At 51.4% G+C, this 12,500-nt stretch overlaps 1 protein-coding gene across 1 annotated transcript in view; it reads left to right on the top strand.

The window, feature by feature from the left end:
* Positions 1–12,500, top strand: part of LOC140493643 (prolactin receptor-like) — a 56,932-nt gene that overhangs the window by 11,658 nt on the left and 32,774 nt on the right. Inside the window, exon 4 of the mRNA XM_072592316.1 lies at positions 7,035–7,204. Within this exon, the coding sequence (XP_072448417.1) occupies positions 7,035–7,204 (170 nt within the window). The remainder of the gene's footprint in view (positions 1–7,034; positions 7,205–12,500) is intronic.

Consider the following 12,500-nt stretch of genomic DNA (forward strand, 5'->3'; position numbering starts at 1 on the left):
AATGTAGAGGAGACCACATCGGGAGCAACGGATACAATAAATGATATTAGTGGATGTGCAGGTAAAACTTTGATGAATGTGGAAGCCTCCTTTAGGGCCTTGGATAGAGGTGAGGGAGGAGGTGTGGGCACAGGTTTTACAGTTCCTGCGGTGGCAGGGGAAAGTGCCAGAATTGGGAGGGTGGGTCGTAGTGGGGTGTGGACCTGACCAGGTAGTCACGGAGGGAACGGTCTTTGCGGAAGGCGGAAAGGGGTGGGGAGGGAAATATATCCCTGGTGGTGGGGTCTTTTTGGAGGTGGCGGAAATGTCGGTGGATGATTTGGTTTATGCGAAGGTTGGTAGGGTGGAAGGTGGGCACCAGGGGCGTTCTGTCCTTGTTACGGTTGGAGGGGAGGGGTTTGAGGGCAGAGGTGCGGGATGTGGACGAGATGCATTGGAGGGCATCTTTAACCACGTGGGAAGGGAAATTGCGGTCTCTAAAGAAGGAGGCCATCTGGTGTGTTCTGTGGTGGAACCGGTCCTCCTGGGAGCAGATCCGGCGGAGGCGGAGAAATTGGGAATGCGGGATGGCATTTTTGCAAGAGATAGGGTGGGAAGAGGTGTAATCCAGGTAGCTGTGGGAGTCGGTGGGTTTGTAAAAAATGTCAGTGTCAAGTCGGTTGTCACTAATGGAGATGGAGAGGTCCAGGAAGGGGAGGGAGGTGTCAGAGATGGTCCAGGTAAATTTAAGGTCAGGGTGGAATGTGTTGGTGAAGTTGATGAATTGTTCAACCTCCTCGCGGGAGCACGAGGTGGCGCCAATGCAGTCATCAATGTAGGGAGGAAGAGGTGGGGAGTGGTGCCGGTGTAATTATGGAAGATCAACTGTTCTACGTAGCCAACAAAGAGACAGGCATAGCTGGGGCCCATACGTGTGCCCATGGCTACGCCTTTGGTCTGGAGGAAGTGGGAGGATTCAAAGGAGAAATCGTTAAGGGTGAGGACCAGTTCGGCCAAACGAATGAGTGTGTCAGTGGAAGGGTACTGTTGGGGATGTCTGGAGAGGAAAAAACGGAGGGTTTGGAGGCCCTGGTCATGGCGGATGGAGGTGTAGAGGGATTGGATATCCATGGTGAAGATGAGGCGTTGGGGGCCGGGGAAACGGAAGTCTTGGAGGAGGTGGAGGGCGTGGGTGGTGTCTCGAACGTATGTGGGGAGTTCCTGGACTTGGGGGATAGGACAGTGTCAAGGTAGGTGGAACCAAAAGAGAAAATGCTGGAAAATCTCAGCAGGTCTGGCAGCATCTGTCAGGAGAGAAAAGAGCTGACGTTTCGAGTCTAACTGACCCTTTGTCAAAGCTAATAAAAGGGGAGAAATAGGGAGGTATTTTATATGAGGCTGAGAGAAGGTGAGTCATGACTCCAGAAGCAAAGGTAGCAGTAAAGAGGTGATAATGACAGTGCCTCGAGAGATTATAGGGAAATAGGAGCTGTGAGTGACCAAGGCTGCAGCCTTGTGGGGGATGGGGGGGGTGTGAAGCAGAGGCAAAATGGAGAAGGGGAGCAAAGGGGGAAGAGGAGAGAAAAAAGGTGATGAGAGAGTGGGGAGCGAGAGAAAGAGAGACAATCAAGAAATAAGAGGCACAGAACAGTGAAAAAAAAGCTAAATAAAATAAATGAAATAAAATTATGGAGCAGAATGAAGACAGAGGGGTTGAGGTGGGATAATCATCTGAAGTTGTTGAATTCAATGTTGAGACTGGCGGGCTGTAACGTGCCCACAGCTATCCCGACTCCAACTCTGCTCACCCCACCTCCTGTCGGGACTCGATCCCTTTCCCCCAGCTCCTTCACCTCCACTGCATTTGTTCCACTTTCCAAAGTGGTGCTTTTAATGTGTGCTCCTTCTTCTCCAACCGTGGCTTCCCACCTGCAGTTGTGGACAAGGCTATCGACAGCGTGTGGTCCATCTCCCGCCCCACAACCCTCACCCCCTCCCTCCCCTCCCAGAACAAGGATAGGGTCCCTCTCGTTGTCCCCTTTCACCCCATCAGCCTCCACATGCAAAGAATAATCCTCCACCATTTCCGCCAACTCCAACACGATGCCACCACGAAACACATCTTCCCTTCCCTCCCCCTGTCTGCATTCCACAGAGATCGTTCCCTCCAGGACAACCTAGCCCACTCCTCCATCACACCCAGCACCTTCCCATCACACCCGGCACCTTCCCAACACACCCAACACCTCTCCCATCACACCCAGCACCTTCCCATCACACCCAACACTTCTCCCATCACACCCAGCATCTTCCCATCACACCCCGCACCTTCCCATCACACCCGGCACCTTCCCATCACACCCAGCACCTTCCCATCACACCCCGCACCTTCCCATCACACCCGGCACCTTCCCAACACACCCAACACCGTCCCATCACACCCCGCACCTTCCCAACACACCCCGCACCTTCCCATCACACCCAACACCTCTCCCATCACACCCAGCACCTTCCCATCACACCCCGCACCTTCCCATCACACCCGGCACCTTCCCAACACACCCAACACCGTCCCATCACACCCCGCACCTTCCCAACACACCCCGCACCTTCCCATCACACCCAACACTTCTCCCATCACACCCGGCACCTTCCCATCACACCCAGCACCTTCCCATCACATCCCGCACCTTCCCATCACACCCAGCACCTCTCCCATCACACCCAGCACCTTCCCATCACACCCCGCACCTTCCCATCACACCCGGCACCTTCCCAACACACCCAACACCTCTCCCATCACACCCGGCATCTTCCCAACACACCCAACACCTCTCCCATCACACCCAGCACCTTGCCGTCACACCCAGCACCTTCCCGTCAAACCCAGCACCTCTCCCATCACACCCAGCACCTTCCCATCACACCCAGCACCTTCCCGTCAAACCCAGCACCTCTCCCATCACACCCAGCACCTCTCCCATCACACCCGGCATCTTCCCAACACACCCAACACCTCTCCCATCACACCCAGCACCTTGCCGTCACACCCAGCACCTTCCCGTCAAACCCAGCACCTCTCCCATCACACCCAGCACCTTCCCATCACACCCAGCACCTTCCCGTCAAACCCAGCACCTCTCCCATCACACCCAGCACCTCTCCCATCACACCCGGCACCTTCCCATCACACCCTGCACCTTCCCATCACACCCTGCACCTTCCCATCACACCCCGCACCTTCCCATCACACCCGGCACCTTCCCATCACACCCGGCACCTTCCCATCACACCCAACACCTCTTCCATCACACCCAGCACCTTCCCGTCACACCCGGCACCTTCCCGTCACACCCAACACTTCTCCCATCACACCCAGCACCTTCCCGTCACACCCGGCACCTTCCCGTCACACCCAGCACCTTCCCATCACACCCAGCACTTTCCCATCACACCCAGCACCTTCCCATCACACCCGGCACTTTCCCATCACACCCAACACTTCTCCCATCACACCCAGCACCTTCCCGTCACACCCGGCACCTTCCCATCACACCCAGCACCTTCCCGACAAACCCAGCACCTTCCCATCACACCTAACACCTCTCCCAACACACCCAGCACCTTCCCATCACACCCCGCACCTTCCCATCACACCTAACACCTCTCCCATCACACCCGGCACCTTCCCATCACACCTAACACCTCTCCCAACACACCCAGCACCTTCCCATCACACCCCGCACCTTCCCGTCACACCCGGCACCTTCCCGTCACACCCAGCACCTTCCCATCACACCCGGCACCTTCCCGTCACACCCAGCACCTTCCCATCACACCCAGCACCTTCCCGACAAACCCAGCACCTTCCCGTCACACCCCGCACCTTCCCATCACACTCAGCACCTTCCCGACAAACCCAGCACCTTCCCATCACACCCGGCACCTTCCCGTCACACCCAGCACCTTCCCATCACACCCGGCACCTTCCCATCACACCTAACACCTCTCCCAACACACCCAGCACCTTCCCATCACACCCCGCACCTCCCCCATCACACCCCGCACTTTCCCAACACACCCGGCACCTTCCCATCACACCCAGCACCTTCCCGTCACACCCGGCACCTTCCCATCACACCCAGCACCTTCCCGACAAACCCAGCACCTTCCCATCACACCTAACACCTCTCCCAACACACCCAGCACCTTCCCATCACACCCCGCACCTTCCCATCACACCTAACACCTCCCCCATCACACCCCGCACTTTCCCAACACACCCGGCACCTTCCCATCACACCCAGCACCTTCCCATGTAATCGCAGAAGGTACAACACCTGCCCCTTTACCTCTTCCATGCTCACCATCCAAGGCCCCAGACACTCCTTTCCGATTAAGCAGCTTCACTTGTACCTCTTTCAATTTGGTCGATTGCATTCGTTGCTCCCAATGTGGCCTCCTCTATATCAGAGAGACAAAACACCAACTGGGTGATCGCTCTGCTGAGCACCTTCGGTCTGTACGTAATCAGGTCCCGGACCTTCCTGTGTCTGGTTACTTCACCACACAATCCTGCTCCCATACCCACATGTCTATCCTGGGCCTGCTGCAATGTTCCAGTGAAGCTCAATGCAAACTGGAGGAGCAGCATCTCACCTTCCGACTAGGCCCGTTACAGCCTGACGGTCTCAACATTGAATTCAACAACTTCAGCAACTGAATTCAACAATCCCATCTTGACCCCTCTGTCTTCATTCTGCTCCATAATTTTATTTCATTTATTTTGTTTTTTTAAAAATATTTTTTCACTGTTCTGTACCTCTTATCTCTTGATTGTCTCTCTTTCTCTCCCTGGTAAAAACAATGACTGCAGATGCTGGAAACCAGATTCTGGATGAGTGGTGCTGGAAGAGCACAGCAGTTCAGGCAGCATCCAACGAGCAGCGAAATCGACATTTCGGGCAAAAGCCCTTCATCAGGAGTAAAAAGCTGATTCCTGATGAAGGGCTTTTGCCCAAAACGTCGATTACGAAGCTCCTTGGATGCTGCCTGAACTGCTGTGCTCTTCCAGCACCACTAATCCAGAATCTCTTTCTCTCTCTCCCCACTCTCTCATCACCTTTTTTCTCTCCTCTTCCCCCTTTGCTACCCTTCTCCATTTTGCCTCTGCTTCACACCCCCCCATCCCCCACAAGGCTGCAGCCTTGGTCACTCACAGCTCCTATTTCCCTATAATCTCTCGAGGCACTGTCATTATCACCTCTTTACTGCTACCTTTGCTTCTGGAGTCATGACTCACCTTCTCTCAGCCTCATATAAAATACCTCCCTATTTCTCCCCTTTTATTAGCTTTGACAAAGGGTCAGTTAGACTCGAAACGTCAGCTCTTTTCTCTCCTGACAGAAGCTGCCAGACCTGCTGAGATTTTCCAGCATTTTCTCTGTTGGTTTCAGATTCCAGCATCTGCAGTAATTTGCTTTTATCGAAGTAGGTAGAGATGAGTTCAGTGGCACAGGAGCAGGCTGTGACAATGGGTCGGCCAGGATGGTCAGGCTTGTGGATCTTGGGATGGAGGTATTCTCCTGAACCTGCTGTCACTCCTACTGGTGCCCTCTGACACTTACTGACCCACTGTGACCCCTTCTAATGCCTTTGCACTGTTACTGATCCCTTCCTGGCCCTCCTGAGGCCATTCCAATCCCCTCCTATCCCCAACCTGACTCCTCCTGGTGAATTTCTGACCCTTCCTGACTGAGGTCTGACCATTTGTTGACCATTTGAAAGGGACACCTCCATTTAGAGAGACACGAGAGTTGCATCTCGAGGAGCAGCTTATGCTCTGTGATGATCCCTGGCTGTAGGATATCCATCTCAGAGTGACAGTGTGATCAGGTCCCTGCAATCAACATCTCCAGACAAAAGTGGACATTTGGCACTCTCTCTCTCTCTCTCTCTCTCTCTCTCTGTCTATCTGGTATAGACCGGTGAGCCTGACCTCGGTGGTGGGCAAGTTGTTGGAGGGAATCCTGAGGGACAGGATGTACATGTATTTGGAAAGGCAAGGACTGATTAGGGATAGTCAACATGGCTTTGTGCGTGGGAAATCATGTCTCACAAACTTGATTGAGTTTTTTGAAGAAGTAACAAAGAGGATTGATGAGGGCAGAGCAGTAGATGTGATCTATATGGACTTCAGTAAGGCATTCGACAAGGTTCCCCATGGGAGACTGATTAGCAAGGTTAGATCACACGGAATACAGGGAGAACTAGCCATTTGGAACAGAACTGGCTCAAAGGTAGAAGACAGAGGGTGGTGGTGGAGGGTTGTTTTTCAGACTGGAGGCCTGTGACCAGTGGAGTGCCACAAGGATCGGTGCAGGGTCCTCTACTTTTTGTCATTTACATAAATGATTTGGATGCGAGAATAAGAGGTACAGTTAGTAAGTTTGCAGTTGACACCAAAATTGGAGGTGTAGTGGACAGCGAAGAGGGTTACCTCAGATTACAACAGGATCTGGACCAGATGGGCCAATGGGCTGAGAAGTGGCAGATGGAGTTTAATTCAGATAAATGTGAGGTGCTGCATTTTGGGAAAGCAAATCTTAGCAGGACTTATACACTTAATGGTAAGATCCTAAGGAGTGTTGCTGAACAAAGAGACCTTGGAGTGCAGGTTCATAGCTCCTTGAAAGTGGAGTCGCAGGTAGATAGGATAGTGAAGAAGGCGTTTGGTATGCTTTCCTTTATTGGTCAGAATATTGAGTACAGGAGTTGGGAGGTCAAGTTGCAGCTGTACAGGTCATTGGTTAGGCCACTGTTGGAATATTGTGTGCAATTCTGGTCTCCTTCCTATCGGAAAGATGTTGTGAAACTTGAAAGGGTTCAGAAAAGATTTACAAGGATATTAGGCAAATGTGAGGATTGCAGATGCCGGAGATCAGAGTCTCAGAGTGACGGCAGGTTCAGGGGATGGGAATGGCATCAGGAGGGGGTCAGAATTGAGGGTGCTTGATTGGCCAGCTGGTTGCTGATGTGTTTGTTGTGCTTGGCAGGGAGGAGTTGGGCTCGGAGTGTCCAGACTATAGCACCATGGGGCCCTACAGCTGCTTCTTCAACAAGAACTACACCTCGATTTGGACCATCTACACCATTACCATCATCGCCAGCAACTCCATGGGCAGGAGCAAGTCTGAACCTGGCTTCATCGATGTCACCTACATTGGTTAGTGAGAATAGCTGTTCAACCACAGACTGCTTCACCACAGCCCTGTCCAGCATGGACCAATTGCTGCAGCCCCATACTCTGGGCCACAGAGTCGCTCTGACCACCCACTCAGTCAAAGGCAAGGACATGTCTCCCTCAAAACCAGCAGGGACCAGCCCCGGCTCTCAGTAATGGTTGCTGCCTGTCTCCCAACCTCACCTGCTCCTGTTCCCCAGGAACACCATCAGGCCATTCAGCCCCTTCCTCCAGCCTGTTCCCCAGGAACACCATCAGGCCATTCAGCCCCTTCCTCCAGCCTGTTCCCCAGGAACACCATCAGGCCATTCAGCCCCCTCCTTTCTGTTATCCCATTCCGTATTTTAAATTCTTGCACACATCTTTGGTCTGTGACTGTAATGTTCCCACACAAACCAAAGAGCAATTTGTGTCTGACCCCCATCCTACCCAGGCTCTGGGAAGCTCAGCTGTGCTTTTTATGTATATCACCTTGGACAAAGTGAAATGACAGGGAGTCAAATAATTATTCTGAGACAGCACCGGTATGTGGCATGATTTGTTTCAATCACAAATGTACGAGCTTTCTGTTTGTCCAGTGGCCTCCAGTCAACAGAGGATCAGAGAACATGGAACATTCCAGCACAGTACAGGCCCTTCGGCCCTCGATGTTGCATCAACCTGTGGAACCAATCTGAAGCCCATCTACCCTACACTGTTCCATTCTCATCCATATGCCTATCCAATGCCCATTTCAATGCCCTTAAAGTTGGCGAATCTACTGCTGTCCCAGGCAGTGCATTCGATACCCTTACTACTCTCCGAGTAAAGAAACTACCTCTGACATCTGTCCTATATCTATCACCCCTCAATTTAAAGCTACGCCCCCTCGTGCTCGCCGTCACCATTCTTGGAAAAAGGCTCTCCCTGTCCACCTTATCTAACCCTCTGATTATCTTATATGTCTCTATTAAGTCACCTCTCAACCTTCTTCTCTCTAATGAAAACAGCCTCAAGTCCTTCAGCCTTTCCTCGTAAGACCTTCCCTCTAAACCAGGCAACATCCTGGTAAATCTCCTCTGCACCCTTTCCAAAGCTTCCACATCCTCCTTATAATGCAGTGACCAGAACTGTACACAATACTCCAAGTGCGGCCACACCAGAGTTTTGTACAGCTGCAGCATAACCTCCTGGTTCCGGAACTCAATTCCTCTATTAATAAAACCTAAAACACTGTATGCCTCCTTAACAACCCTGTCAACCTGGGTGGCAACTTTCAGGTATCTGTGTACCTGGACACCGAGATCTCTCTGCTCATCTACACTACCAAGAATCTTACCATTAGCCCAGTACTTTGCATTCCGGTTACTCCGACCAAAGTGAATCACCTCACACTTGTCCACATTAAACTCCATTTGCCACCTCTCAGCCCAGCTCTGCAGCTTATCTATGTCTCTCTGTAACCTACAACATCCTTCGTCACTATCCACAACTCCAACGACCTTAGTGTCGTCTGCAAATTTACTAACCCACTCTTCTACGCCCTCATCCAGGTCTTTTATAAAAATGACGAACAGCAGTGGACCCAACACCGACCCTTGTGGTACACCACTAGTAACTGGACACCAGGATGAACATTTCCCATCAACCACTGCCCTCTGTCTTCTTTCAGCAAGCCAATTACTGATCCAAACTGCTATATCTCCCACAATCCCATTCCTCTGTATTTTGTACAATAGCCTACTGTGGGGAACCTTATCGAACGCCTTGCTGAAATCCATATACACCACATCAACCGGTTTACTCTCATCTACCTGTTTGGTCACCTTCTCAAAGAACTCAATAAAGTTTGTGAGGCACAACCTACCCTTCACAAAACCGTGCTGACTATCCCTAATCAAATTATTGTTTTCTAGATGATTATAAATCCTATCTCTTATAACTCTTTCCAACACTTTACCAACAACTGAAGTAAGGCTCACTGGTCTATAATTCCCAGGGTTGTCTCTACTCCCCTTCTTGAACAGGGGAACCACATTTGCTATCCTCCAGTCTTCTGGCACTATTCCTGTAGACAATGATGATTTAAAGATCAATGCCAAAGGCTCGGCAATCTCCTCCATGGCTTCCTTGATTGGCCCTAATCTTACTCTCGTCATTCTTTTATTCCTTAAATACCTATAGAAAGCCTTAGGGTTTACCCTGATCCTATCCACCAACAGCTTCTCATGTCTCCTCCTGGCTCTTCTGTGCTCTCTCTTTAGGTCTTTCCTGGCTCCCTTGTAACCCTCAGGCACCGTAACTGAGCCTTCACATCTCATCCTAACATAAACCTCCTTCTTCCTCTTGACCAGAGATTCAACTTCCTTAGTAAACCACAGCTCCCTCTCTCAGCCACTTCCTCCCTGCCTGTTAGGTACATATTTATCTCGGACACACAGGAGCTGTCCCTTGAATAAGCTCCACATTTCTAATGTACCCATCCCCTGCAGTTTCCTTCCCCATGCTATACTTCCTAAATCTTGCCTAATCACATCATCATTGTCTTTCCCCCAGCTATAACTCTTCCCCTGCGGTATATACCTCTCCCTTTCCATCACTAAAGTAAACATAACTGAATTGTGATCACTATCACCAAAGTGCTCACCTACCTCCAAGTCTAGCACCTGGCCGGGCTCATTCCCCAGTACCAAATCTAATGTGGCCTCGCCCCTTTGTTGGCCTGTCTACATACTGTGTCAGGAAACCCTCCTGTACACACTGGACAAAAACTGACCCATCGATAGTACTCGTACTGTAGTATTTCCATGAGAAAGTGAGGACAGCAGATGCTGGAGATCTCGCCTCATCCCTTGCCTTGGGACCCTGCAACTACCCGGGATCAATGTGGATTTCATCAGCTTCCTCATTTCCCCTTCCCCCCACATTATCCCAGTCCCAAGCCTCCAACTTAGCACCGCCTTCCGGACCTGTCCATCACTCCCCCCCCGACCAATCACCTTCTCCCACACCTTCATCCACCTATCGCTTTCTTACCTTCCTTTCCCCCAGCCCCCACCCTCCCATTTATCTCTCAGTCCCCCGGCTCACAAGCCTCATTCCTGATGAAGGGCTTATGCCCGAAACGTCGATTCTCCTGCTCCTCGGATGCTGCCTGACCTGCTGTGTGTTTCCAGCACCACTCTCTGGACTATAGTGTTCCCAGTCAGTATTTGGAAAGTTAAAGTCCCCCTCCTCAGCCCAAATACCTCAGTAGATGAGTCTTCAAACGTTCTCTCAGCTGCTGTAACATTACTCTTGATTAACAATGCCACACCCCCCTCTTTTACCATCTTCTCTGTTCTTGCTGAAACATCTGAATCCCGGAATCTGCAACAACCATTCCTGTCCCTGCTCCAACCATGTTAATGGGCACAACATCGAAATCCCAGGTACCAACCCATGCTGCAAGTTCACCCACCTTATTCCGGATGCTCCTGACATTGAAGTACACACATTTCAAACAAACATCCTGATTGCCGGTGCCCTCTCGTGACCTTGTAAACCTATTCCTGACCTCACTACCCTCAACCTCCTTCACACCGAAACTACAATTCGGGTTCCCATCCCCCTGCTGCATTAGTTTAAACCCACCCGAAGTGCATTAGCAAATGTCCCCCCAGCATATTGGTACCCCTCTGGTTCAGGTGAAGACCATCCTGTTTGTAGAGGTCCCACCTTCCCCAGAAAGAGCCCCAATTATCCAAGAATCCAAAACCCTCCCTCCTGCACCATCCCTGTAACCACACGTTCAGCTCCACTCTCTCCCCGTTCCCCTCCGGCCTAGCACTTGGCACGGGCAACAAACCAGAAACAACTAGCTCTAAGCTCCCATCCTAGCTCCCTGAATTTCTGTCTTAAATCCCCATCTCTCTTCCTACCTGTGTCGTTGGTGACTATGTGGACCATGACTTGGGCCTGCTCCCCCTCCCCCTTAAGGATCCCAAAAACATGATCAGAGACATCACGGACCCTGGCACCTGGAAGGCAACACACCAACCGTGAGTCTCTCTCGTCCCCCTAACTATGGAATCCCCAATGACTACTGCTCTGCTCCTCTTCCCCCTTCCCTTCTGAGCAGCAGGGCCAGACTCTGTGTCAGAGCCCTGTACCCCACTGCTTTCCCCTGGTAAGTCTTTCCCCCAACATTATCCAAAACGGTGTACTTGTTATTGAGGGGAACAGCCCCAGGGGATCCCTGCACTGTCTCCCAGTCCCTTTTCTGTTCCCTGACGGTAACCCATTTACCTTTTTCTTGTACCTTAGGAGTGACTCCCTCCCTGTAACTCCTCTCAATAACCCCCTCTGCCTCCCGAATGAACTGAAGTTCATCCAGCTCCAGCTCCAGTTCCCTAACGTGGTTCTCGAGGAGCTGGAGTTGGGTACACGTCCCACAGATGTAGTCAGCAGGGACACTAGAGGTAACCCTTACCTCCCACATTCTGCAGGAGGAACATTCAACTGCCCTAACCCCCATTCCCACTGCTCTAAATGCCCAACGAGATGAATGAAATAAAAACGAGTTACCTTACCAAATTGGCACATGGGACCTTTTGTTTTGGTTAGCGGAGGAGGATGGTTGGGAAACACTACCCGAGTAGTGTTTCAGATACCACAACCACCCGAATATATAACCTCACTTACCCAGCTGTCCCGTATCCATTCCTGCTCAATGTGCACAGGGTAAGTTTTTATAATCGGTAACTGTCCCCTTGACTTGTCCGGACTTGTCCTACCTGCCTATCTCCTTTTCCACCTATCCACTCCACCCTCTCCTCCTTGACCTATCACCTTCATCCCCTCCCCCACTCACCCATTGTACTCTATGCTACTCTCTCCCCACCCCCACCCTCCTCTAGCTTATCTCTCCATGCTTCAGGCTCACTGCCTTTATTCCTGATGAAGGGCTTTTGCCCGAAACGTCGATTTCGAAGCTACTTGGATGCTGCCTGAACTGCTGTGCTCTTCCAGCACCACTAATCCATGTATAAGTTTTTATAATGTTAACTTTACCTTCCAGCCAGGCCCCTGGTCCTTACAGTCGCTCCTCCCACTGTAACTGTCACCGAGAGCATGAAGGAGATCTGTATGTGGGTGTCTGACGGGCTCGGTTTCTCTGGGAGATGTCCCTGGGGTCCCACTGCCTACTCACTCCACCTGGCTCAGGACCATCCACCTGACAAATACTCACACTCGCTTCCTAACTGTCAGTCAGACCATCCCCCCCAGGTCCCTCGGTTCAGTTTTTGCTAATTACCTC

The sequence above is a fragment of the Chiloscyllium punctatum genome, chromosome 2, assembly GCF_047496795.1.
Source record: "Chiloscyllium punctatum isolate Juve2018m chromosome 2, sChiPun1.3, whole genome shotgun sequence".
NCBI classification, from domain to species: Eukaryota; Metazoa; Chordata; class Chondrichthyes; order Orectolobiformes; family Hemiscylliidae; genus Chiloscyllium; species Chiloscyllium punctatum.